The sequence below is a fragment of the Anomaloglossus baeobatrachus genome, chromosome 1 (assembly GCF_048569485.1).
Source record: "Anomaloglossus baeobatrachus isolate aAnoBae1 chromosome 1, aAnoBae1.hap1, whole genome shotgun sequence".
In the NCBI taxonomy this organism is placed as follows: Eukaryota; Metazoa; Chordata; class Amphibia; order Anura; family Aromobatidae; genus Anomaloglossus; species Anomaloglossus baeobatrachus.
Genome location: NC_134353.1, coordinates 166,666,945 through 166,690,342, shown reverse-complemented (window position 1 = coordinate 166,690,342; position 23,398 = coordinate 166,666,945). Strand labels below are relative to the sequence as shown.

At 44.6% G+C, this 23,398-nt stretch overlaps 1 protein-coding gene across 2 annotated transcripts in view; it reads right to left on the bottom strand.

The window, feature by feature from the left end:
* The window catches only part of GPM6A (glycoprotein M6A), a 456,037-nt gene that overhangs the window by 250,628 nt on the left and 182,011 nt on the right, over window positions 1–23,398 (bottom strand). Inside the window, exon 1 of one of the 2 annotated variants that reach the window (XM_075347192.1) lies at window positions 8,615–9,067. The exons of the other annotated variant lie outside the window; for it this stretch is intronic. Coding sequence (XP_075203307.1) covers window positions 8,615–8,651 — 37 coding nt within the window. The 5' untranslated portion in view covers window positions 8,652–9,067. Of the gene's footprint in view, window positions 1–8,614; window positions 9,068–23,398 lie in introns of those variants that run through there. 2 annotated transcript variants of the gene reach the window in all.

Below are 23,398 nucleotides of genomic sequence, written 5' to 3'. Positions count from 1 at the left end.
AATGCTCTGATTGCTGCCATTAAAGACATGTCAGTTGTGTTCCATGGCTGCCATATGCTTAGTGTAAAGAGAGCTCAGTCCTCGAGTCTCCTGAACACATGCGGACCTCAACAAACTGGTAAGTCTATTTGCACTATTGGTTTATAGGGGGTTTGCTTGTCCTACCAGAGATTCCTTCTACCCAGCTGAGTGTGAATGTAGCTGCCTTTGGCACTCTCTCATCTGTACCTCTGAAGACAATCCAATCTTACATGGTCTCTGCCCTGCCACACATTCTCATACTGTTCATTCACCTCGCTCAGAAGACACTGGTTTTCCTACTTGCCGACCTTGCCTGACTCATGTGGCTTTGCCACTTACCAATGCCCAAGCTCTTCGTCAACAATGTCACAACATGATTCCGGCCAATCATGAAGTAGGGCACAACAGATACAGCGCGTCCATCGATGTCCCTTTGGGTCAATTACTATTCATTTTACCATAAGGGCTTGCCCGACATTGATGATCCTTGACGAGGGTTGCAAGCTTGTATATTTTGGCCAAAATATTAACTAATACCCCAAGTATTTATTCAAATTGGTAGGATGAAGCAAAGCGCTTTAGTGTTGGTGGAGAGAAATAGGATATATTTACATAGGTGGTGGACGGCACACCTGATCTAATAGTATGGGACTGAGCTCGACACATAAGCCTAAGGTTACATGTCCAACTCAACTGACCTTTAGAATGGATCCAGCAATCCATTGGCAAAAAAGTCATACGGACAACTTTTTACATAAAAAGACAGATCCAGCTGCAATTAGTTAACATGGGAGTCTATGGATAACATATTGCTATTTATCTTCCATTTGAAAGGGATCCAGTAAACAAAAAATGGAACCTGAATGACAGATGGCTAAACAGCAGTTTACGGACCAGTTTACCATAGAAACACAACTTTTTTGCCAATGGATCTCTGCTGGATCCAGTCTAAAAGGATGATTACTGGACATGTGAATACTATCTCAAGACGGAGTCACACTTGCAAGTGACTCACGCATAACTCGCATCGCGTGACCCAGCATGGGCGCCCTCTCCGGACAGGAGCAGCTCAGCTGCATAGAAATACATGCAGCCAACTGCTCCTGTCAGGACTGAGTGCGGCCGTGCCAGGTGTTGCGATGTGATTTACTTGCAAGTGTGACTCCAGCCTTACTGTGTGACAGACACTATACATAAGACGTGAAACTATACCATCACTCATCTGCAATGCATGACAGCTGTGTGAGTGGTTGTTCATCAGTATTATGCACCTGTGCTACTGCCATTGTATGCCAGTGGGGCCTTTCTGCATACCGCAGTGGTATTTTAACTATGCATTAATAAGTATTACCTCTTTTTCAGTGATGTGTTGTGAATTGGATGTCGTTATCGGGGAATTTCAAGTCCATTGATGGGTTCTGAGAACTTCCAACCAATTCTGTTTTTACAGGTAAAGGATTCAATAACTTAGTGAATCTTTTACGGAACACAAGAGTACTGGTTTCCTATAGAGCTAAAGTCACCTCTACAACATACCGTATGTCCAGGTATGAAATCATTACCTCTTGCTGCTCCATAAGAAGCAAATCTCAAGTTCCTGATGTGCATCATTTGCAGCAAAGACTTTCACTCATCTACTTGAGCAGATAAATGCTGGCGACTGATTTACATTTTCAACGTAAAGAATTGCGGTGAAGGTCCAGGACACCAATGTTTTCCATTGTAATAAATCATGCATGTTAGATTGGTGGACAAATTTATTTTAACGATCGTCAACATTATACATCATAAGTACATGTGTGTCCTTTCTTAACCTGACATATCCCTAGATATTTGGTGCGTGAACATAAAAAAAAACAGAAACATGAAAAAAAAGTCTAACAGATGCCTCAACAGATGTCATTCTTCACTCATCCTGGGCCCATAGGTTTATGTGTTGAACAGAACGTATACATTTTGTGTATTTATTTTTACAGAATGCCGTCAGCATATATATTTTTGGGCATCATTTGTCACCCATAAGTTTCATTATTAAAAATAATATACATTTAGCGTACGCAGTTTAGCAGTTAGCCAACTGGATGCCAGCATTTCTATGCATTGCTATTGGGCCAGATTCACACCGCCGTATTTTTGGACTGAGTGGTATCCGTTAAAAATAAATAAATAAATGAACAGCACTTGGCCAATGTTATTTTATGAGGAGGTGGAGATGACCAATTCTTTTCACTGACAGCGTCGGTGTGTGAAAAAAAAATTGCATCATGTAGGATTTTCCTCCATAAATCGGATGAGACTCATCTATTGAAGTCTATGGGTGCCATTACAAAAACGGATTCCACAGTATAACATCCAATTTTTACGGATATATTGCAATTTCTGTAACATAGGAAACTGTAAATTGTCCTGAAATTGATTAATAGCTGCTGCTGTGAATTAATGGATTGCATACAGAGAAAAAAAAATAAAAAAAAAAATCAATCCCTCTTTTCTGGATGAAAATTGAACCTTTTTTTGGGGTTGAGAACATGAACCTACCCTTAGAGTCCCAAATCGAAGCATAGAAGGGACTTCTTTTGGGCCACACAGAAGACACTATATGTTCAGGTAGCCAGCAAGCACATGATATAACAATGGATGGGAATGGTGCGGATTATTTGGCAATAATATGCCTGATAGTTAGCTGCATTATCGTTTAATTTAGGAAGTATGAAAAAGAATGCAAAGAAAAAAATATGTCCCTGAAGTAGCTATGGATAACATGACATGCATAGCCCACTCATATCAGACTACCTCAAACTCTTGCAGCTTATACATTTTCATAAATTATCATATCTGTGTTCTAAAAGAGCAGAGGTAAAAAGCAGCCAAGCAGCTAATACTAAAGGAAAATTGTGAAGGGCAAGTGTGGCGCCCTGGACTAGCCAGGGGCCACAGGTAACAACACACACACACACACACCCCCAGCAGGTCACAGCAGTCATCTCCAGTGAGACCTGATTTCCTCCCTCGGGTTCAAACAAACATACCAGGTGGGCGGAGTCAGGCAGATGGACACGCCCACCGAGGAGTCTAGCTGGTCTGAGGCAGGAAACAACGCAGACAAGTCCAGGCAGAGGAAGGTTGAGGAGGTGTGCAGAGAGGCAGAAGCAGACAGGGGCCTAGGTTAGAGCCTAGGACCCTCTTGTAGCAAGTCAGGCAGACGGTAGTGGCCGTCTGCAGGGGCCGGGAAGACCGACCTGGTGGAACCGTAGGTAGCCGGGACAGGGTGGTGGCCCGTCCGGTACCGAACCGGGGAGCCAGCTGGAAACCGGAGCGCAGGAGGAGCGTACAAGAAGGTGCAGGAAAGGACTTACACTACCAACCTGGGGTCAGGGGAAAAACACCGCAACCGCCTGTGGGACCCGTCCATCCAGCCGTTTGTTTTACCAGAGACTCCGTGTACGTTACTGGCTGAGTGAGTACCACCGTGCCGTCTGACACTGCGCTGCCCCCGCGACCCTGCACCTCCCCAACTCCTGCCATCCACCTCCCAGTCACCATCATCGGGCCCCGGGACCACCAAAATTCCTGATACCCACGGAGGGGAGAGAACCATCCCAGCTGCTCCCTGTCATCGCTCCCGGGATCCCCGTACCGAGCAGTGGTGGTGTCCCAACTTCACCACATACCGTGGGTGGCATCACAAACCGACATCCCAAACACCAACAAACCACCCCTTTCACTCACGGGCGAGGAGCGCCGCTCGAGTCCCCGGATCCGGCCCACCGCTTGAGCCACCGATCAGCAGCAGCACCGGACCCAAGCGTGGTGAGCGCAGCGCCCTCCCCGCCCGCGACACAAGCATTGTTTATGACTTACATATCCGGTCTAAGTTACAGGTAAAGGTGAGTGAACCAGGAGGTTCGGCGTTCATTCTGAACACAGACTTTACCAAAAAAACAAAGTTTGGGTTCTGAGTTTGGATGATTTACGTATACAAAATAATTGCGCGAACATCACTGTGCTCGGGTACGCTCGGTGCTCAACCCATTGTGAGCCACTTGCAGTCTATGAATGGCTCTTACTGGGGGTAACAACAGCATGATCTGATGTAGTGTGCACCAAAAAATAAAAGAAAAAACCCACCCATGGAAATGTTCTGTTTATGGACGGCTGCATGTGGGTGGAGACATGAACTGCCCAATTAGTGACTTCCATTGGGGTTCAGGTCAAGTTCGAGTCCCAAAAGAAACCTTTTCAAAAGTCTGGCTACACCTGCCGAACCGAACTTCCACAGGTCCGCTCATCTCTAATTACAGGGTTAATTCATGTAACATTTTTCTTTTCTTCATAAATAAATACTACAAGCAAAGATAGGAAGCTTTGCAAAGCATTTCTTGATACAAAATGCAACTTTCGCCAATTAAAAACCTTCTTCATCTCCTCCTCCTTGCCATCAAAACAAGAAGTCTGTACACCGAGGTAAGCTGCTGACCATAGAAGTCAATGGAGAGAGACACACCGAGTTGGTGCTGCTGCTTTCTAGTGTTTAGCTCATCTGAGAGCTGGATTCAAAGCTGCACTGACCAGTAGAGATGAGCGAACCTGAGGTTCAGTTTTCGAACTAAACACCAAATTTAAAAATCAAGTTTCGAGGAGTGGATGCTGAACAAAACTTGTGGGAGCCTCGCTGTGCTTGGGTACATTTGGTGCTCAGCCCTGTGCGAGCCGCTTGTAGTGTTTGAACGGCTCATACGGGGGGATAACAACAGCGTGCTCAGATGCAGTGTGCAACAAAAAAAGAAAAAGTTTGAAAATTCCCGTTCACCTTCCCCCAGAAGTATTCTGCTTATGGCTGGATTTATGTGGGAGGAGAATCAAACTGCCAATCAGTGACTTGATCCGGGGTTTGGGTCAAGCTCGAGGCTGTGGAGCTAGGCTCGTTTGCTGCCAGCGAACCGATCCTCTGAAGGTTTGCTCATCTTTACTGAACAGTAGTGATGAGTGAGCACTACCATGCTCAAATGCTTGGTATTCATAAGCAGTTGGATGCTTAGATGGATGCAACTCGAGTAGCGAGTATAATGGAAGACAATAGTGGACTCAAGCATTTTTCCAGGAAATCTTCTGGGAAAAATGCGCGAGTCCTCCATTGACTTCTATTATGCTCAGGTACTCAAGTCGTGCCCATCCAGGCATCTTCTGGAAAAATGCTTGTGTCCCCCATTAACTTGCATTATACTCGGGTACTTGAGTCGCACCCATCTGACCATCTTCCGGAAAAATGCTCGAGACCCCTGTTGACCTCCAAAATACTCGGGCACTCGAGTCACACCAATCAGAGCATATTCTGGAAAAATGCTTAAGTACCCTGTTGACTTCCATTATAATTGGGTACTCGAGTCGCGCCCATCTGAGCATCTTCTGGAAAAATGCTTGAGTCACCCATTGACTTCCATTATAATCAGGTTCTCGAGTCGCATCCATCCAAGCATCTTCCGGAAAAATATTCGAGTCTCCATTGACTTCCATTATACTCGGATACTCAAGTACTAGAGTCACAGCCATTTGACCATCCAACTAATCTGTCTTTACGAGTACTGAGCACCTGAGCATGGTAGGGCTCACTCATGTGTCTATGTGTGACCTGTATGGAGACATCATGGTGGAGACTGGATGGAGTGAATGGAGCTTAGGAAAAATATACACGGGAATTAGAAAGAAAACCTACAGTAGGGAACACTGCCTAAAATCAGGGCTGTGGAGTCGGTAAGCCAAACCTTCGACTCCGACTCCGACTCCGACTCCTCAAATTCTCTTGCACCGACTCCGACTCCGGCTCCGACTCCGACTCCGACTCCGGCTCCTACATATATTGCTTATAGTTAGGTGAAAAATTTATTGTAGTACATGAATATGTGTATGTGAACATCAGACATTTAATAATTTTTATGATACAATAATCAAGATATTTGGATAGAACATAAAATATATTTATTGGAATACAACTTTAGAACACACAAAACTGTAATAAATTGTAAATATGTAATACACTATGTAATATACAGTAGATTACATATATATCTTGTGTGTGTGTATATATATATATATACAGTGTATATACACACACAAGATATATATGTAATCTACTGTATATTACATAGTGTATTACATATTTACAATTTATTACAGTTTTTTGTGTTCTAAAGTTGTATTCCAATAAATATATTTTATGTTCTATCCAAATATCTTGATTATTGTATCATAAAAACAATTAAATGTCTGATGTTCACATTGTACTACAATAAATGTTTCACTTAAATATAAGCATTATACTAAATGTTATTATTTAGTAAAATATTCAGCACATTCTGCATTGCACTCCTGTCCCCAATTTATTATATATTTTAGGAGTCGGAGTCGGTGCATTTTATACCGACTCCGACTCCGACTCCACCAAAATGAGCTCCGACTCCGACTCCGACTCCACGACTCCGACTCCGACTCCACAGCCCTGCCTAAAATGCAGGGTACAAGTCATACATTGGCCCAAAATCTGATCTCTCTCATGTACACACACATGGCAACTTATTCTGGAAACAAACCCAAAAGTTTAGCCACACAACTATCTACAAAAGGAATATTTCTTATCTTGCAAAAAAAGTTATAGTTTTCCAATGTGTCCATAAAAATTATCTGTCCGTGATTTTTTTTGTAAGTCAAGATGGCAACCCCACTATGATAATGCTACAAGAAATAGTTCTTATTTTAAAATTCTCATTTAATAAATTAGATTCATACTTATTTGTTAGATATGTAAAAATCTGATTGGTAGTGAAGGACTGTAGAATGGCAACATTGGTGAGTAATATAATAAGAGCATAAATCCCAAATAACGGCACAGGTCACCACCATCAATAACGGAGATGATGCAGAGTAATATGTTCATATCCTTATTAATGTGGGGTCATCGCCCACCCGCTCAGGCCTTATGCCCTTTAATGTGGGTTCAACCAAGATGCACTGACTAGGGACTAGTGACAAATCAGAGACCGGAGGCATTAAATTGTGAACAATTAGTGTCTCATAAACTTCGGTGACTCTTCACAACTGCACATCTACCACAGGATGTCAGTGTTGCAGAAATATCAAGATCTGTAAATCTTCGTTCTTTGCATTTTAGGCAATGGAGGATATACAAAGTGTAAAAGACAAAGCCTTAATGTTATCCATTCTACAAGCTAATATTTAGCAAAATGAGACGAATAGGCTGAAATGGTAAAAGCGTAAAATATTCCTATTGACAGTATACTACTGTAGGTATACAAAATGTAATGATCAAAATACAAACACTGTTACATAAAATACAGAAAAACAAATATACCAAAGCCATCGTGTTGATGGTGACATTTTGGGATCATTGATGACATATTAAATTTAACCATGGGATTTGAAAATCTTACATATAACAAGTAAACAATACGTCAACATGCCCACCCCCCGCCACCCCCAAAAAAAAAAAACCTCGACTGCTTTGCCTGAAGCATCATGGTGTCTGAGATTATATATATATTATATATATATATATATATATATTGAAAATATTCTCATTGCCTTCTTCTTTTTTAATTAAAATGCATTGATCACCTTAAAAACTAATAATCATCTTGGTTCTTCAAATAACCATGGTGAAATCTGATGAATGAAATCTTCACATATTGCAAAACACCTGCTGAAAGCAGGTTATCATAAGCAAGGATTCCTCTAATTTCACACACAAAGACACAGAAAAACAAGTCAGCATAAAAAAAAAACAGGATTCATTTAGCGTAAGTAGGTCAGGTCTAATGAGAGAGTGCAACAACACAGATGAAAGATGTGGCAAATAAAAACCCACCGACCGGTTTGCATAATTCCCCCACGCGCTCTATCAGCTACTAAATATAATCATTTAAAAGGCAAAAATAAAATCTGCAAAGCAGATTATTCGACAATAACGCCAATTCTGCAGAACTGGATCTCGTGTCTCGGATTGTTGATCATAGCAGTAAACAAACATACAGGACGGCGATACAACAGCAATGTAATAATGCAGCTTTAAGGTATAGTGACACGATAGATAAATATGTACAGTACCACACATATGTACAGTACCACACATATGTACAGTACCACACATATGTACAGTACCATTCCCATGGCGAAGAACAGAGACTAATGGTGTTCACCCCTCTAGCTCTATGTAAATCTTTATCCCAATTCTTGTGCTCCATTGAATCATGGAATTAATGGCTACATTGACTTCTTTGTGAGCCTAGGCTAACTATACATATTGTCAGTGTCTGTTGCACAGTTCACTCTGAGGTCCTAATTTTTCCCAGCAAGGCAAGCGTGAAAGGCTAAAAAAAAAAAAAAATGAAGATTAGTGGTCTTCAGATGGGAACAGGTTCCCAGCCGTCCCCTCAGCCTTCGTTACATAGCCATGAAGGATTGTGCCTGCATTGCCAAGAACATACACATTGCAGAAAAAAAGGAATACGAGGAATTTGCTAATCCTGGCAGCACATATCGCAAGGCGAGAGGATGTGTAGTAATCACATAAACACATTACCTTTCTGTGTCTGTCCTTCTTCCATGTTTTCCTCCATGTCCACCTCTCTCTCTGGCTGGGAAGAAACTAATGAAGAGCTGTAATGAGCTGAAGCTACAGTGTGTAAGTGGCTGTGCACCTACAGCTGAGCAAGCCTTGTGAGCTGCACACTCCTCACTGCCTGGCTTTTGCTTGGAGACAGCCTGTCAAGTGGAATTTCATTCAAATTACTCTGCCATGAAGATTATCAATTTCTCTGCTGAAAGCTTCCCATTGTACACCAGCACAGGCAGGTACTGGAAGTGCCTCTCATTCAGTTATATATGGGAAGGTAACAGGAGAGGCTCAGTGTTCCTGTCTGAAGATACAATTGCACATACAGCCTTGAAGCTAAGGGTTGTATTCTGAGTATTCGGAGCCTGAAATTGGGAACAGGCTGCAGTGAGAACAGATGAAGGGGCGTAGCTCACACAGAAAACAGACCACCAACTGCAAATACCCCCTACTCGCTGGCAAAGTGGAAAAGCCCAAATGTCTGTGGGCTCTGTCTGCTGCAGTAGGGGCTGTTCTCCCAATTAGACCCATTACAAATTACATGCTTTGCTGCTTCTATGTGTTGCTTTTATTGATCTTGATGCTATTTACAGCCCTGGGTTTGCAATGCACAGTGATGGGAATAATAGGTGTGAAACACAAACATGATGTCACAGGGATACAGATGGAGGCTGGCACACGTATTCCATATATACGGCGCTGGCAGGCACATTGGGAATGAAAGGACGGATTCCTTTGTCTGCACACCACAGGGATGGATATGTAGTGGCAGTGCCATTTTGAGGGAGATTTTGGAAGCCTGGCAGTCTGATTTGAAATGCAAATCACAATCTGCAGTCTGAGAACTGCGGCTTGTGTCTGTGTCTGAGTGACAAGCCCTCGCATCTCGGGCAATCTAGAACATTTCTCAGGTGGCGGTATAATTCCCAACAACGCTCTTGCTTGTTTTTAGCAGGAAGGAGAAAAAAAAAGCATCCTTGATATACAGTATTTCCCGCTGAATACCCTCCATTATGTACATGGGAGGCAGATAGAAAATAATGGATATTGCCTGCACTAGGCGCAGTATTCGTGATCTGGTCACATTGGAGCACAAAGCAGCAGAGAAGCTCTAGGTTCCACAAAACCGTTTAGAAGACAATCTATCCATGATCACATTACGAGAGGGTCCGTGATGAATTCATTAAGACTTGTATGGAACATTCTCCAGACAGCTGTTCTGTGAACTAATATTTTATATGCTGTTATTTATTGCTGTAGTGGAAAATATTTAGAAAATGTGCTTTTCCCTTTATAGTTGAAAAAAATCCTGAAAGGCGTCTCACAGAGACCCTTCTAGTTCAGAAGACACCATCTTCCTTTCCCTGGTAGTCAGGACCATATGTACTCATATGCGTCCCCAACCCTTCTACTATATTAGTGATATTGCTCTACCCCCAGAAGAGGAGAGACATCACTAACAACAGTGTCCACTATTGCTAATCATACATTTGGAGACAAAAACACCTCCCTAAATAATAATATTAGAAAGCTTAAATGTTTATTTGCTGTTTACATTGATATTGATCTCATTGAATAGAAATTGATGTGTATAAAGATCAAGTAATTGACCGAAATCTCTTCAGAAAGAAAAGTTATCAATGATTCTCAAGTACAAACTTTTTATACCATCCTGGTATATATTATTATTATTATTTATTATTATAGCGCCATTTATTCCATTGCGCTTTACAAGTGAGAGAGGGTATATATGTGCCCCATCCTCAGCCCCTTCTGATTTATCTGCCCCCCATCCTCGCCCCTTCTGGTATATATGTCCCCCATCCTCGCCCCTTCTGGTATATATGTCCCCCATCCTCGCCCCTTCTGGTATATATGTCCCCCATGCTGGTATATATATCTCTCATCCTGGTATACAGTCATGACTGAAACTGTTGGCACCCTTGAAATTGTTTCAGAAAATTAAATATTTCTCCCAAAAAATTATTGCAATTACCCATGTTTTGCTATACATATTTATTTCCTTTTTGTGTATTGGAACTACACAAGGTCACGGCCCGTGATGATATAAGGAGAGATGGCAAGACGAGGGGGGGCCCTGTGCTTACCCTCAAGCTAATGGGGAGCCCTAGGGTTTCCCTTTACCCGGAATTATGCTGGATGGTAGCAACATCTGAGCCACCAGACTCTGCCTCCTGTCCTGGTGACTATGTCCCCACCACACCCATAACCCAGGGAACAGACCAGGATGGAGATCCCCAAACCTTCCCACCAAAACAAAACAACAGAAAGGGAGCATAAACAGAAACACGTGTGTGGCACCCCAGTGGTTCTGGGATCCACAATGGCGTTCTCATCACTGGGGGGCAATGCCATGCTTGAAAGTTGAAAGCAGGGGGGAAATCTCTGCCAGGTACACTAACATAAAAAAAAGGCTTCCCTGGATTTTCCATTGCCAGTGAAGGTAACACCAAGCGGTGGGGGTTAGCAGCCAGTAGCTGCCTAGGTTACCCTTCGCAATAGAGAATGCAGTGGGAGCCAATGCATTGTTTTTTTACCCCTAACCCTACAGTTAGGGTTATGTACTTGGGTTTGTTTTTTTTATTCTTCAATGAATTAAAAATAAAAAAATAGACATGGGCTTCGCCCATCGAGCATTTTGCTGCTCACTCATCCCTACTCCTCACTACACAGCCAGCAGAACAAGTAATCAGATCAGCTGACTCCAGTGTCGGACGATTACTTGTTCTGTGTCACCCTGCATCCATCGCGTGTGCGGGCTGTGAGGTCACCTGAGTTTGGCCGCCACTGGAGTCCGTTGATCTGAACTCAGCTGACCTCACAGCCCTTACACTCTGCAATGGATGCAGCGGGACACAGAACAAGTATTTGACCGACACTGGAGTCAGCTGATCTGAACTCAGCTGAACTCCTGACCACACAGCCCATACATGGTCACATGTGATCGGCAGCAGGCAGTGACTGCTGTTAACCTGCATCCATCACAGCGTCTGCGGGCTGTGAGGTCAGAAGTCAGCTGAATCCAGTGCCGACCGATAAATTCTGCGTCCCGCTGCATCCAGGATCCGGTAAAATAACAATTGCGGTTGCACATTCAATCCACAGGATCCGGTCATATGTGGTTTGCGTTTTTTTGCCTACAGGCAAAAAAATGCTGATGTGAAAGTAGCCTAACCAACTTACTGGCTATCTGTTACTCCTCCCCTATCTTATCTGACAGCTAATCCACCGCTGCTATTGCCTGACTGCTAGGTGGTGTCAACAGCTACATGAACAGTATACTAGGTACCTAAAACACATTATATTCTGCCACCGATGCACATGATTGAGAGGATGTCTAAAGAATTAAAACACAGATCTTTATGCAAGCAATAGTAGATAGGCTGCTCGCTATCCTTTCCTCCATGCCTGACCAGCTGCATGTGGTAAATCCAAAAGGATGATGCAATGGTTGAACTGCAACTTATTTATTGACAGTACCTTGGTTTGATAAGGTAGGAAGTGAGTGAAGATGAAGGGAACAATGATTGAGACAAGATGGAGGAAATGAAGACAGAAGTACTGTAACATGAGAATAATCTCTGCAGTACTGATGCACGTGCTGCCAAGATGGCACTGACCAGAAAGAAAGGATGTGAGGAAAAGACAGGAGGAGTTGCAGACAGAGAGGCATCATGGGAAATTACAGTTACAATACATGAAAACATATTATAACAATGGCCAGTAGATGGCAGCAAAGTACAAGAAACACTGTACACTAAGTGGATGTGACCTTAGAGAGGATAGCTGGACAGCGCACATTATCTTCACAACACAGACAGATAGCATAGAAGAGTAGGGGGAGGAGGGTGTGACTACCTCCTACATCTGCACCTATTGATTAATTCATATTTTAGGAGTCTAGTTTCTAAAATGGGGTCACTTTTATTTTTTTGTGCTCTACAAATGATAACTTCAAACTATCCCGCTAAATTCTGCTTTCCAAATGATACAAGGTGCATTTTCGCTCTTGAGTCCTACAGTGTGCCTGAAACAGTAGTGAACAACCACATATTAAAGTGCCTTGCAAAAGTATTCAGCCCCTTAGCTTTTTACCTATTATTTTGTTACATTATAACCTGTGTTTAAATATTTTTGTAATCCGATCTGAGTGTGATGCATCAGCACTGAATAGGCTAAAGGGGGCTTTACACGCAGCGACATCGCTAGCGATGTCGCTGGTGAAAGCACCCGTCCCCGTCGGTTGTGCGTCATGGGCAAATCGCTGCCCGTGACACACAACATCGCTCGAACCCGTCACACAGACTTACCTACTGAGCGACGTCGCTGTTGCCGGCGAACCGCCTCTTTTCTAAGGGGACGTTTTTTGCGGCATCACAGCGGCGTCATTAAGCGGCCGCCCAATAGAAGTGCAGGGGTGGAGATGAGCGGGCCGAACATTCCACCCACCTCCTTCCTTCCGCATTGCCGGCGGCCACAGGTAAGCTGTAGTTCGATGTTCCCGAGGTGTCACACACAGCGATGTGTGCTGCCCCAGGAACGACGAACAACCTGCGTCCTGAACCAGCAACAATTTTTTGAAAAGGAACGACGTGTCAACGATGGACGATTAGGTGAGTATTTTCCATCGTTAACGGTCGTTCGTTGGTGTCGCACACAACAACGTCTCTAACGAGGACGGATGTGCGTCACGAATTCCATGACCCCCAACAACATCTCGTTAGCGATGTCGTTGCGTGTAATGGGGCCTTACGTTGGGGAAACGAAGTGAGCAAAATATAGGCAAAAATTAAATTTCTGGGATAAAATATATAAAAATTGTCATGTGCATATGTATTCACCCCTTTTGCTATGAAACCCAAAAAAATTCTAGTGCAAGTATACCGCCCGTGGCCTTGGCTGCGGCCGCCAAGCTGCTCGGATCCGTGCTCGCGTTCTACGGGTGGTGGCTCGAGCTTCTCACGGACCCGGGGGTCACATCGCTCTGCAAGGGGGGTTGGCGTTGCACATGGGGAATGCGGGTATTTGGTTTCGGGATGATTGTTCGTGATGCCACCCACGGGTTGTGGTGATGGTGGGCACCACCGCTGCGGTGAAGGTATGGGGACTCCCAGGAGCGGTGTAGTGGTGCAGCTAGGTGTTGACCCCTCCGTGGGTAGGGGATGTTGGTCCCGGGGCCCGGTGGTGCGAGGGCCGGGGTGAAGGGCGCAGTGTTGCGGTGCGGTGCCTGATGGCACAGGTGTACTCACGATTAAACCACACAGAGTCACTGGTAAACCAAACGAAGGTATGAACGGGGCCCGCAGCCGGCTGCAGCTTCCTAGTCGGGTTGGCAATGTCCACCTTTCTCCTGCACCTATGTTGTAGTTTGACCACTGTGCCTGAGCATTGGTAGTCCGCTCCCAGGCGTATAGATGTCGGAGGAACTCTTTTGCCCGCAGGCGCTGGCCCTTGGATCTCTGGCCTTTGGCGGTGACTACTATCTGGACGGGTCGGGCTTTTGCCGTCAAACGGGACTTTGGTGGGAATGAACCCCTGTGGTCCAGACCGCAATCAGTTAATTCGACTATGGTGGTGGCATATAGCCTAGTTCGGGGTCTGAGTACCCTGCCTGGTGCTCCGGTATCCTGTTAGCTCCCCTGTTCGGTTCCGGCGGGCCACTACCCTGTCCCGGTCCCTTACGGTTCCGCTGGTCATGATCCCGGTCTCCTGCAGGCGGTCACTGCCGTCTGCCTGCCTGACTGTTTTGGACTCACTCTCCACTCCACTGTCCTGCACTGAACTGTTTTCTGAACTGCTCACTGTTTTCCTGCCTCAGGCCAGCAGACTCCTCGGGGGGCGTGTCTATCCACCTGACTCCGCCCACCTGGTGTGCCTGTCTAACACTGAGGGAGGCAATCAGGTCTTTGTGGTTGACTGACGGTACCTTTCTAGTGTGGGGATGTATGTGATGAGTGTTGTGACCTGTGACCCCTGGGGTCCAGGGCGTCACACAAGTAATTACCTTTTAAAGTCACGTTAGTGAGAAGAAGTCCAACTGTGTGCAATCTAAGTGTTACATGATCTTCAGTATATACACACATTTTATGAAAGGCCACAGAGGCTGCAACATCATTAAGCAAGAGGCACCACTAACAAAACACCATGAAGGCCAAGGAGCTCTCCAAATAAGTTAGAGACAAAGGTTTTGAGAAGTCAGGTTTGGGTTCTACAAAATATCGCAATCTCCGATCATCAAAGCCATTATCATCAAATGGAAAAAACATGGTACCACAACAAACCTGCCAAGAGAAGGCCACCCACCAAACCTTGCAGCCTGAGCAAGGAGAGAATTAATCAGAGGGGCAGCATAGAGACCAGAGGTAACCCTAAAGGAGCTGCAGAGTTCCCATGCAGAGTGTAGCACCGGCACCCCTAAATCTATATTTGCCTGCGTACTGGTACGTGCATATGCCTCTATGTTCTCTTCTCCCCCTACCCAGCAGGGACACTGACGCCATTACCTCTTTGGTCTCCTGTTCTCCTGCACGGTCACTCTCATGCTGCATCTCCGTTCCCTGCACTCCTGCATGGCCATCCTCAAACTGCGTGGTCTTCTGATCTCCCACGGGGCCACCCATAAAATGTTGGCACATAAAATGAAAACAAACGGACTATGGGAAAATATGAGTAATTGGGTTAACAGCTGGCTCAGCAATAGGAAACGAAGGGTGATGATTCATGGAATTCACTCAGTTAATAGAGTGTTACCTCAGGGGTCAGTATTAGGCCCTCTTCTTTTTAACATATTTATTAATGATTTTGTAGAGGGCATTTGAATTAAAGGTCAATATTTGCAGATAATACTAAACTCTGCAAGGTAGTCATCCCAGAGGAGGATAATTTAATATCGGGATTTATATAGGTTGGAGGTTTGGGTCGAGAAATTACAATTGAGGTTGAATGTAGAGTGTAAATGTAAGATCATGTATTAGGATGAAACAAAATGTACCATTATGTACTAGATGGTAAAGAGCTGGGTAAAACTGTCATTGAAAAAATCTTGGGTATATGGATGGACAGAAAATTCAACATTAGTGCCAGGCAACTGTTGCCAAAGCAAATATAATAATTGACTTGTGTTTTCTTGAAATTTGAAAACGATGAAACTACAAAGTAACCATAAGCCCCACCAAGAAGGGTTGCAATAAATTTTCTGGTCACTGGTGACCAGAGCGGCTGGCTAGAAACCCTTACACGCAAGACAAGTAATCAATAAAAGTGCCAGGCAAAAATACATTTAATCAACAGTGAGGGCAAGAAATTACATAAATGTAAAAGTTAGAACACAAAAATAAGGATTACCCCCCATACATACTCACAGAAAATGAAAATGTCAAAAATTTGTTGAAAAGTTTGAAAATTTCACACTTTTTTGTCCCTAAGCCACGTAATTATACCACATAAAATAGTTAATAAATAACATTTGCCACATATCTATTTTACATCAGCACCATTTTTGAAACATCATTTTTCTTTTTGTTAGGAAGTTAGAAGAGTTTAACGTTTATCAGCAATTTCTCATCTTCCAACAAAATTTACAAAACCAATTTTTTTTTAGGGACTACATCACATTTCAAGTGACTTGAAGTGACCTATGTGACAGAACATACCCAAATGTGACAGCATTTAAAAAACTGGAACTCTCAAATAGATCAAAACCACATTTAAGAGATTTATTAACCTTTTAGGTGCTTCATAGAAACTAAAGCAACATGGAAGGAACATGTTACTATTACCCCACAAAAATGTTGCTTTAGCCCCAAATTTTGCATTTTCACAAGGGTAACAGGAGAAAATTGACCATACAATATATTGTGAAATTTATCCTGAGTACAGCGATACCCCATATATGGTGTAAAAATACTGTTTTGGCGCTTTGCAGTGCTCAGAAGGGAAGATGCACCATTTCACTTTTGGAGCAAAAAATTGGCTGGAATACTGTAGATAGCAGAAGCCATGTCACTTTTGCAGAGGCCCTGATGAGCCAAACCAGTGGAAACCCTGCACAAGTGACAACATTTTAGAAACTACACCCCTTAAGGAATTTATCTAGAGGTGTAGAGAGCATCTTAAACAAGCAAGTGCTTCACAGAATTTTAAAACAATGGGCCTTAAAAATTTAAAATGATATTTTTTCCACAAAAATGTTGTTGAAACCCAACATTTTTCATTATCATAAAGGTAACATGGGAAAATTGACCACATATTTTCTTGTGAACATTCTCAGGGATACCCGATATGTGATCAGAAACTTTTTCTTTGGGCACACAGCAGGGCTTGGAAGGTAAGGAGCGCTATTTGATCTTTGCAGTGCAAAATTGTCTGGAATAGATTGCGGACGCTATGCTCATTTGGATAGCTGCCAAGGTGCCAAAACAGCAGAAACCCTTAAAAGTCACACCATTTTTGAAACTACACCTTTCAAAAAATGTATCTAGGTGTGTGGGGAGCATCTTGAACCCATTGGAGCTTCACAGAATTTTATAATATTGGACTGTGAAAATGAAACATTTTTTTTTTTAATTTGTAATTTTCACAAGGGTAACAGGAAAAAATGGATCACAAAATTTATTACGCAATTTTCTCTGTGTACGGCAATACCCCATATGTGGTCGGAAATTAATTTTCAGGCACATTGCAAAGCTCAGAAAGGAAAGAATATCATATTAAAGTGAAGATTTGACTGCTATGATTTGCAGGTGACTTGTCACATTGGCAGAGTCCCTGAGGTATTAGAATAGCAGAACCCCACCATAAGTGACTTCATTTTACAGACTATATCTCTTCATGAAATCATATAGGGGTGCACTGTGGATATTGACATCACATATCTTTCACAAAATAGTAAACCATTGTGCAGTGGAAAAAAAAATTAAATTTTTACAACTGAAATGTTGTTTTAGCCCCAGATTCTACATTTTCACAAAGTGAAAGAGAGAAAAATTACCTCATAATTGTCACACAATTTCTTGTGAATGTGACCATATCCCATTTAAAACTGTACAAAACCATTTGGCCACATGGCGAGACTCAAGAGCAAAAGAGCGCTATTTGACTCTTGGAGCGTAAAGTTTCTAGAATAGTTTGCAACCTCCATATATAGAGCCCCTAAGTGCAAAAAGAACAAAAGCCTTACTCAAGTTACCCAAGTTTGGAACACCTTGATTTCATCTATGGGTGTAGTGATGATTTTGACTCCATGGTTGTTTACCAGAGACAAGCAGCAATGGATGTTGCAGAGTGAAAATGGAAATCTGCTTGAGCTTTTGGAGACTTGCACCCTGTAAATTCAGTGGGCAATTCTCACTACAGAAATTACAAACGTGGATGGAGCCATAGCGTGTATCCAGAGTCTTTGTGCTTTTAGTAATGCGGAAAGCCGCTATATTTCTGTTAACAGATGACAAACCTGAGTGGGGACTTATTTTTTGTGGGTTGAGTAGAAGCTTCTATTGGTGAAATTTTGAAATACACAACATTTTTGGATCAGTTCACAATTAACCTGTGCTCTACACAATAAGCACTTGCATCTGTGTTTCCATCTAAATCTACAAAATACCTGATTCAGATGAAATCCCCAATGGATCCATTCACTAATGAGGAAGCAAAGATACTGTGGACTGTGGTGTCTGGCTTTTAGCATGTGCACAAAAGAGGTGGTTGACTGCATATTAATGAAAAAAAAAGATGGTCACAGCTTTATCATAGGCTAAAGCAAGTCCAAAGTGTGTCAGGTTTCCGGGTTTTCCAGTCCTCTTTTGAAAGAGCTTGCCCTCGGTTAACATGGAGTTTTATGTTCTGTTGCCCTACTTCCTGTCCAGCTGCTTAAAAGGCCGCCTCTAAGCCTAGTCCAGTGCCTGAGTATACTGCTTGCTGTGTGCTCCTGCTTTGCTGCTGCTGCTACTTGATTACCTTTGGATCCTCCTGAAAATCTACCGACCGACTCTGGACCACACCCGGTTTCTTCAAACTGTGCCCGGACTCCGTCTGCCGTCTTTGGTCAGCACGTCTGCCCGGTTTCTTCCGGTTCATAACCATTCTGGACTTTCATCCCGTACGGACACTTCTGGACTTTACCGCTTGCCCCTTGTGTCCCGGCTGCGGCGCATTTAGGCCTTCCGGGGTTGATTGCCGGACAGTCCCTGTATAGGGGTTCGCTCTGGTGGTCTCCCTGGGGGAGTCCGGTGCGTGGCCCCGGGAATCCCCTTCGCTCCGTTTCGGAAAGGTATTTTCATGTGTTTGTTATACTGTGTATTTCCGTTGTGTATCTACCGTGGTTACATATCATAAACATCTTGTACCACAAACTCGTCTCTGGCTGTCATTGCCCTAACGCTATCGAAATCCTCAAAACATACAATAGTATTACATTATACTCAGGCCATAAGAGGATTTCGCTGGGGCAATGACTGAGACACGAGGAGTAGATCAGCTCTTTTCTATGATTAACTCCTTGCAGCAGGAGATGGAGGTGGTGCAGACTAAACTTAGAGATGTGGAGGCACAGCTGGGCCATGATCACCAGGTACTGGGTCCGGCTATACAGGACTTGCAAGTCAGAGTGGAGGCTCAGGAAGCCGGCCCCACTACGTCCGTATCAGCTGCCGGTATGCCTAGGTTACCCCCATTCCGTTTCAATGGTGACCGTAGTCAGTTTCGTGGATTTGTGAACCAATGTATACTGTTTTTTGATGTACATGCCGATTATTACCGTTCTGACCGGTCCAAAGTGTTATGTATAATTATGTTATTAACCTCACGAGCACTGGCTTGGGCTAATCCTATGATAGAGAACCGGGACATTCGTTTAAATCACCTAGATGATTTTCTGACCGCAATGGCACAGATGTTTGATCCGAATCGCCGTGCTACCGCTGAATCGGCTCTCCTTTCCTTACGTCAGGGAAAGCGTTCTGTCGTTGAATACGCCACTGAATTTAAGAGGTTAGTGGTAGACACCGACTGGGGAAACAATGCATTATTGTCTGTTTTCAGAAAGGGGTTGTCCGGTACCATCAAGGACGAGTTAGCTCGTTCTGAATCTCCAGGGGATTTTGAACTGTTTCTCCAGCACTGTGTGCGTATTGATACCCGCTTGACGGAACGTAGACAGGAAAAATGGGCAGCTGTAAACCGTGTAAACAACTTTGCATTTCCTTCCAGAGAACCCGCTCTCAGGACGCCACGGGAGGCCGAGGACGTTCCTATGCAAGTGGACTCTCTGCAAAAGCGAGAGACCAATGAACGTCGCGAACACCGGCTCCGTGAGCGTTTGTGTTTCTATTGCGGTCAATCGGACCATTTCTTGATCGACTGCCCGAAACGTCCGAATCGCCCAAATAAGGTATTGGCAGCCATGGCAGAGTGTGACAACACGGACGCAGAGTCCGATATCTCTGAGGCAAGTGGACACTTGGATGCGGTATTTCCCTTGACTGTAATGTCAACCTCACCGAAGGACTCGGAAGGGAAATATACCCATTGCTCGCTCCCCATTCAGATCCGGTGGGAGGGACAGCTAATACCTACCTCTGCAATGATAGATTCTGGGGCAGGGGGAAATTTCATGGACTCCTCTTTTGCCAGGAAACACGGTATCCGGACTCAGCAAAGAGCCTCACCGGTTACCATGGAGACGGTAGACGGATCTCCGTTAATCTCTGGACCAGTTGATCGGGAAACCGTACCGCTAGAATGCGTCATGAAGCCAGGTCAGCAGGAGACCCTTGTTTTCATGCTAATTTCTTCTCCTCATTTTCCGATTTATTTTAGGTATTCCGTGGCTACGGTCTACAAATCCGGTCATCGATTGGGAAACTAAGGAAATATCCTTCCCACCGCAGAGTATTCCGACCATTAGTCCAACTGTTCCGGTTCCAGTAATACCGAATGCGGAGGGCACTGTACAGGTACCTGTTCTACCCCCGGTGTATAATGACTTTACGGACATATGCGACAAAAGAAAAGCCGATCGGCTTCCCCCGCATAGACCGTATGATTGCCCCATAGACTTACTCCCAGGGGCGGAGATCCCGTTTGGTCATGTCTACCCGTTGGCGGCACCTGAGCTAGAAGCACTAAAAAACTACATTGATGAAAGTCTAGCTAAGGGATTTATTCGTCCGTCTACCTCACCAGCAGGGGCACCCATCTTTTTTGTGAAAAAGAAAGAGGGGACTCTAAGACCCTGTATTGACTACCGGGAACTGAATAAAATAACCATCCGGAACCGGTATCCGTTACCATTGATTCCTGAGCTATTGGAGAGGGTCCAACAGGCAAAAATATTCACCAAATTGGACCTCCGTGGGGCATACAATCTACTCCGCATACGTCCCGGAGACGAGTGGAAGACCGCGTTCCGATGTCGGTATGGACATTTTGAGTACCTAGTGATGCCTTTTGGACTTTGTAACGCTCCCGCGGCTTTCCAACATCTAGTTAACGATATTTTTAGGGATATCATGGACCAATTCATGGTGATTTATCTGGACGATATCCTAATCTTTTCTGATTCCCTACAGGAACACCAGGAGCACGTCAAGACCGTACTTACCCGGCTGAGGGAAAACCACCTGTACATCAACTGGAGAAATGCGAATTCCATTGCTCACAAATACAATTCTTAGGTTATGTCATCTCTCCTCAGGGACTGAACATGGAGTCTGGCAAAATACAAGCAATTCTAGACTGGCCGGAACCGGGAAACATCAAAGAGGTACAACGCTTTGTCGGTTTTGCCAACTTTTACCGACGTTTTATTCGTAATTTTTCAGAGATCGTTCGTCCCATCACTCTGTTAACCAAGAAAGGACAGAAGTTTGTGTGGTCCGCCCAGGCCCAGGAAGCCTTCCATCGTCTCAAGGTTTGTTTTACCTCAGCGCCTATATTGGTACATCCGAATCCCGCACTTCCCTTTATCGTGGAAGTCGACGCTTCCGACTACGCATTAGGGGCCATCCTTTCTCAAAGGACTGGGGACAAGAGTCTCTTACATCCGTGTGCTTTCTTTTCCCGCCGGTTGTCCCCTGCAGAAAGGAACTATGACATTGCGGACAAAGAATTGTTAGCGATTATTTCCGCTTTCAAGGAATGGAGACACCACTTACAGGGAGCCGCGCAGCAAGTGATAGTACTCACAGATCATCGTAATCTGGAATTTCTTAAGTCTGCCAGGTGCCTGTCTCCACGGCAAGCCCGTTGGAGCCTATTCCTTAACCAGTTCAATTTTGTCGTTACATACCGTCCAGGTTCACGTAATGGGAAAGCCGATGCCTTGTCCCGAATCCACGCCGTGGACTCCGTGCCTGGAACCCCGTCTCAGACCGTGTTATCGGATGCCAATTTCGTTGGAGTAATCCAGGACCAGGACTTGTGGAAGGACATCAAGCTGGCCTATGATGGTGACGTATTTCTTGCTGCCCCCCCGAATGATGTAACTCTTGTTCTTCGGAATGGTGTGTGGTTGAGAGAGCGACGCATTTATGTCCCGGAGGCCGTAAGACTTCGGGTTCTCAAGTTGGTCCATGACTCCGTGTTGGCTGGTCATAGGGGGGTACAGAAGACGCAGGAATTTCTGAACCGTTTTTTCTGGTGGCCTACCTGTTTAAAGGACGTAAAGGACTATGTCCACTCATGTGTGGTTTGTGCCCGGTGCAAGGTCCCTCGTGTGGCTCCTACAGGACTCCTCCAACCGTTACCCGTGCCATCTCGCCCTTGGGGGTCTATCTCAATGGATTTTATTGTGGAGTTGCCCGTCTCAGGCGGTCACAATACCATTTTAGTGGTGGTGGATCGGTTGACTAAAGCTGCTCACTTTATTCCGTGTGCCGGTCTTCCCTCAGCCGCAGAGACAGTGGATCTGGTTATCCAGAACGTATTCCGATTGCATGGGGTACCAGACGAGATCATCTCTGACCGGGGCGTGCAGTTCACGTCTAGGTTCTGGAAGGGGTTTTGTACGGCACTCCAGATTGATGTCTGTTTGTCTTCTGCATACCATCCTCAGACAAATGGGCAAACCGAACGGACCAATCAAACCCTGGAACAATACCTTCGCTGTTATGTCAGCCATCTGCAGGACGATTGGTTGAAGATGCTTCCGTTGGCGGAGTTCTCGTATAACAACACTCAGAGCAGCTCCACTAAGGTAACGCCCTTCTTTGCTAACTTGGGTTACCATCCGACTATTTTGCCTAGGTCACCGGTTGCGGTCTCAGTGCCTGCGGTGGAGGACAGATTGACAGAGCTACGACAAAATCTGGAGGTTCTGAAGGACACTGTGGCTACAGCTCAGGAGCGTTACAAGAGGTCGGCAGATGCTCACCGGAAACCGGCACCCATGTATAAGGTAGGGGACTCTGTATGGTTATCCACCAAGAACCTGAGATTGGGTGTCCCTTCGCAGAAGCTGGGACAAAAATTCATCGGTCCGTTCAAGATCACCGGGATCGTGAGCCCTTTGGCCTGTCGGCTACGGTTACCGCACCATCTAAAGGTACACCCGGTCTTTCATGTTTCTCTCCTCAAATCCGTCTCTCCCAATACGTTTCATGGTCGTGTCGTGCCTCCTCCTCCGCCTGTGATGGTCGACGGCGAGGAGCAGTTCGTGGTTGGGGACATTATTGACTCCCGGCTCCATCGTCGTCGGCTTCAGTATCTGGTACGTTGGCAGGGGTACGCCCCCGA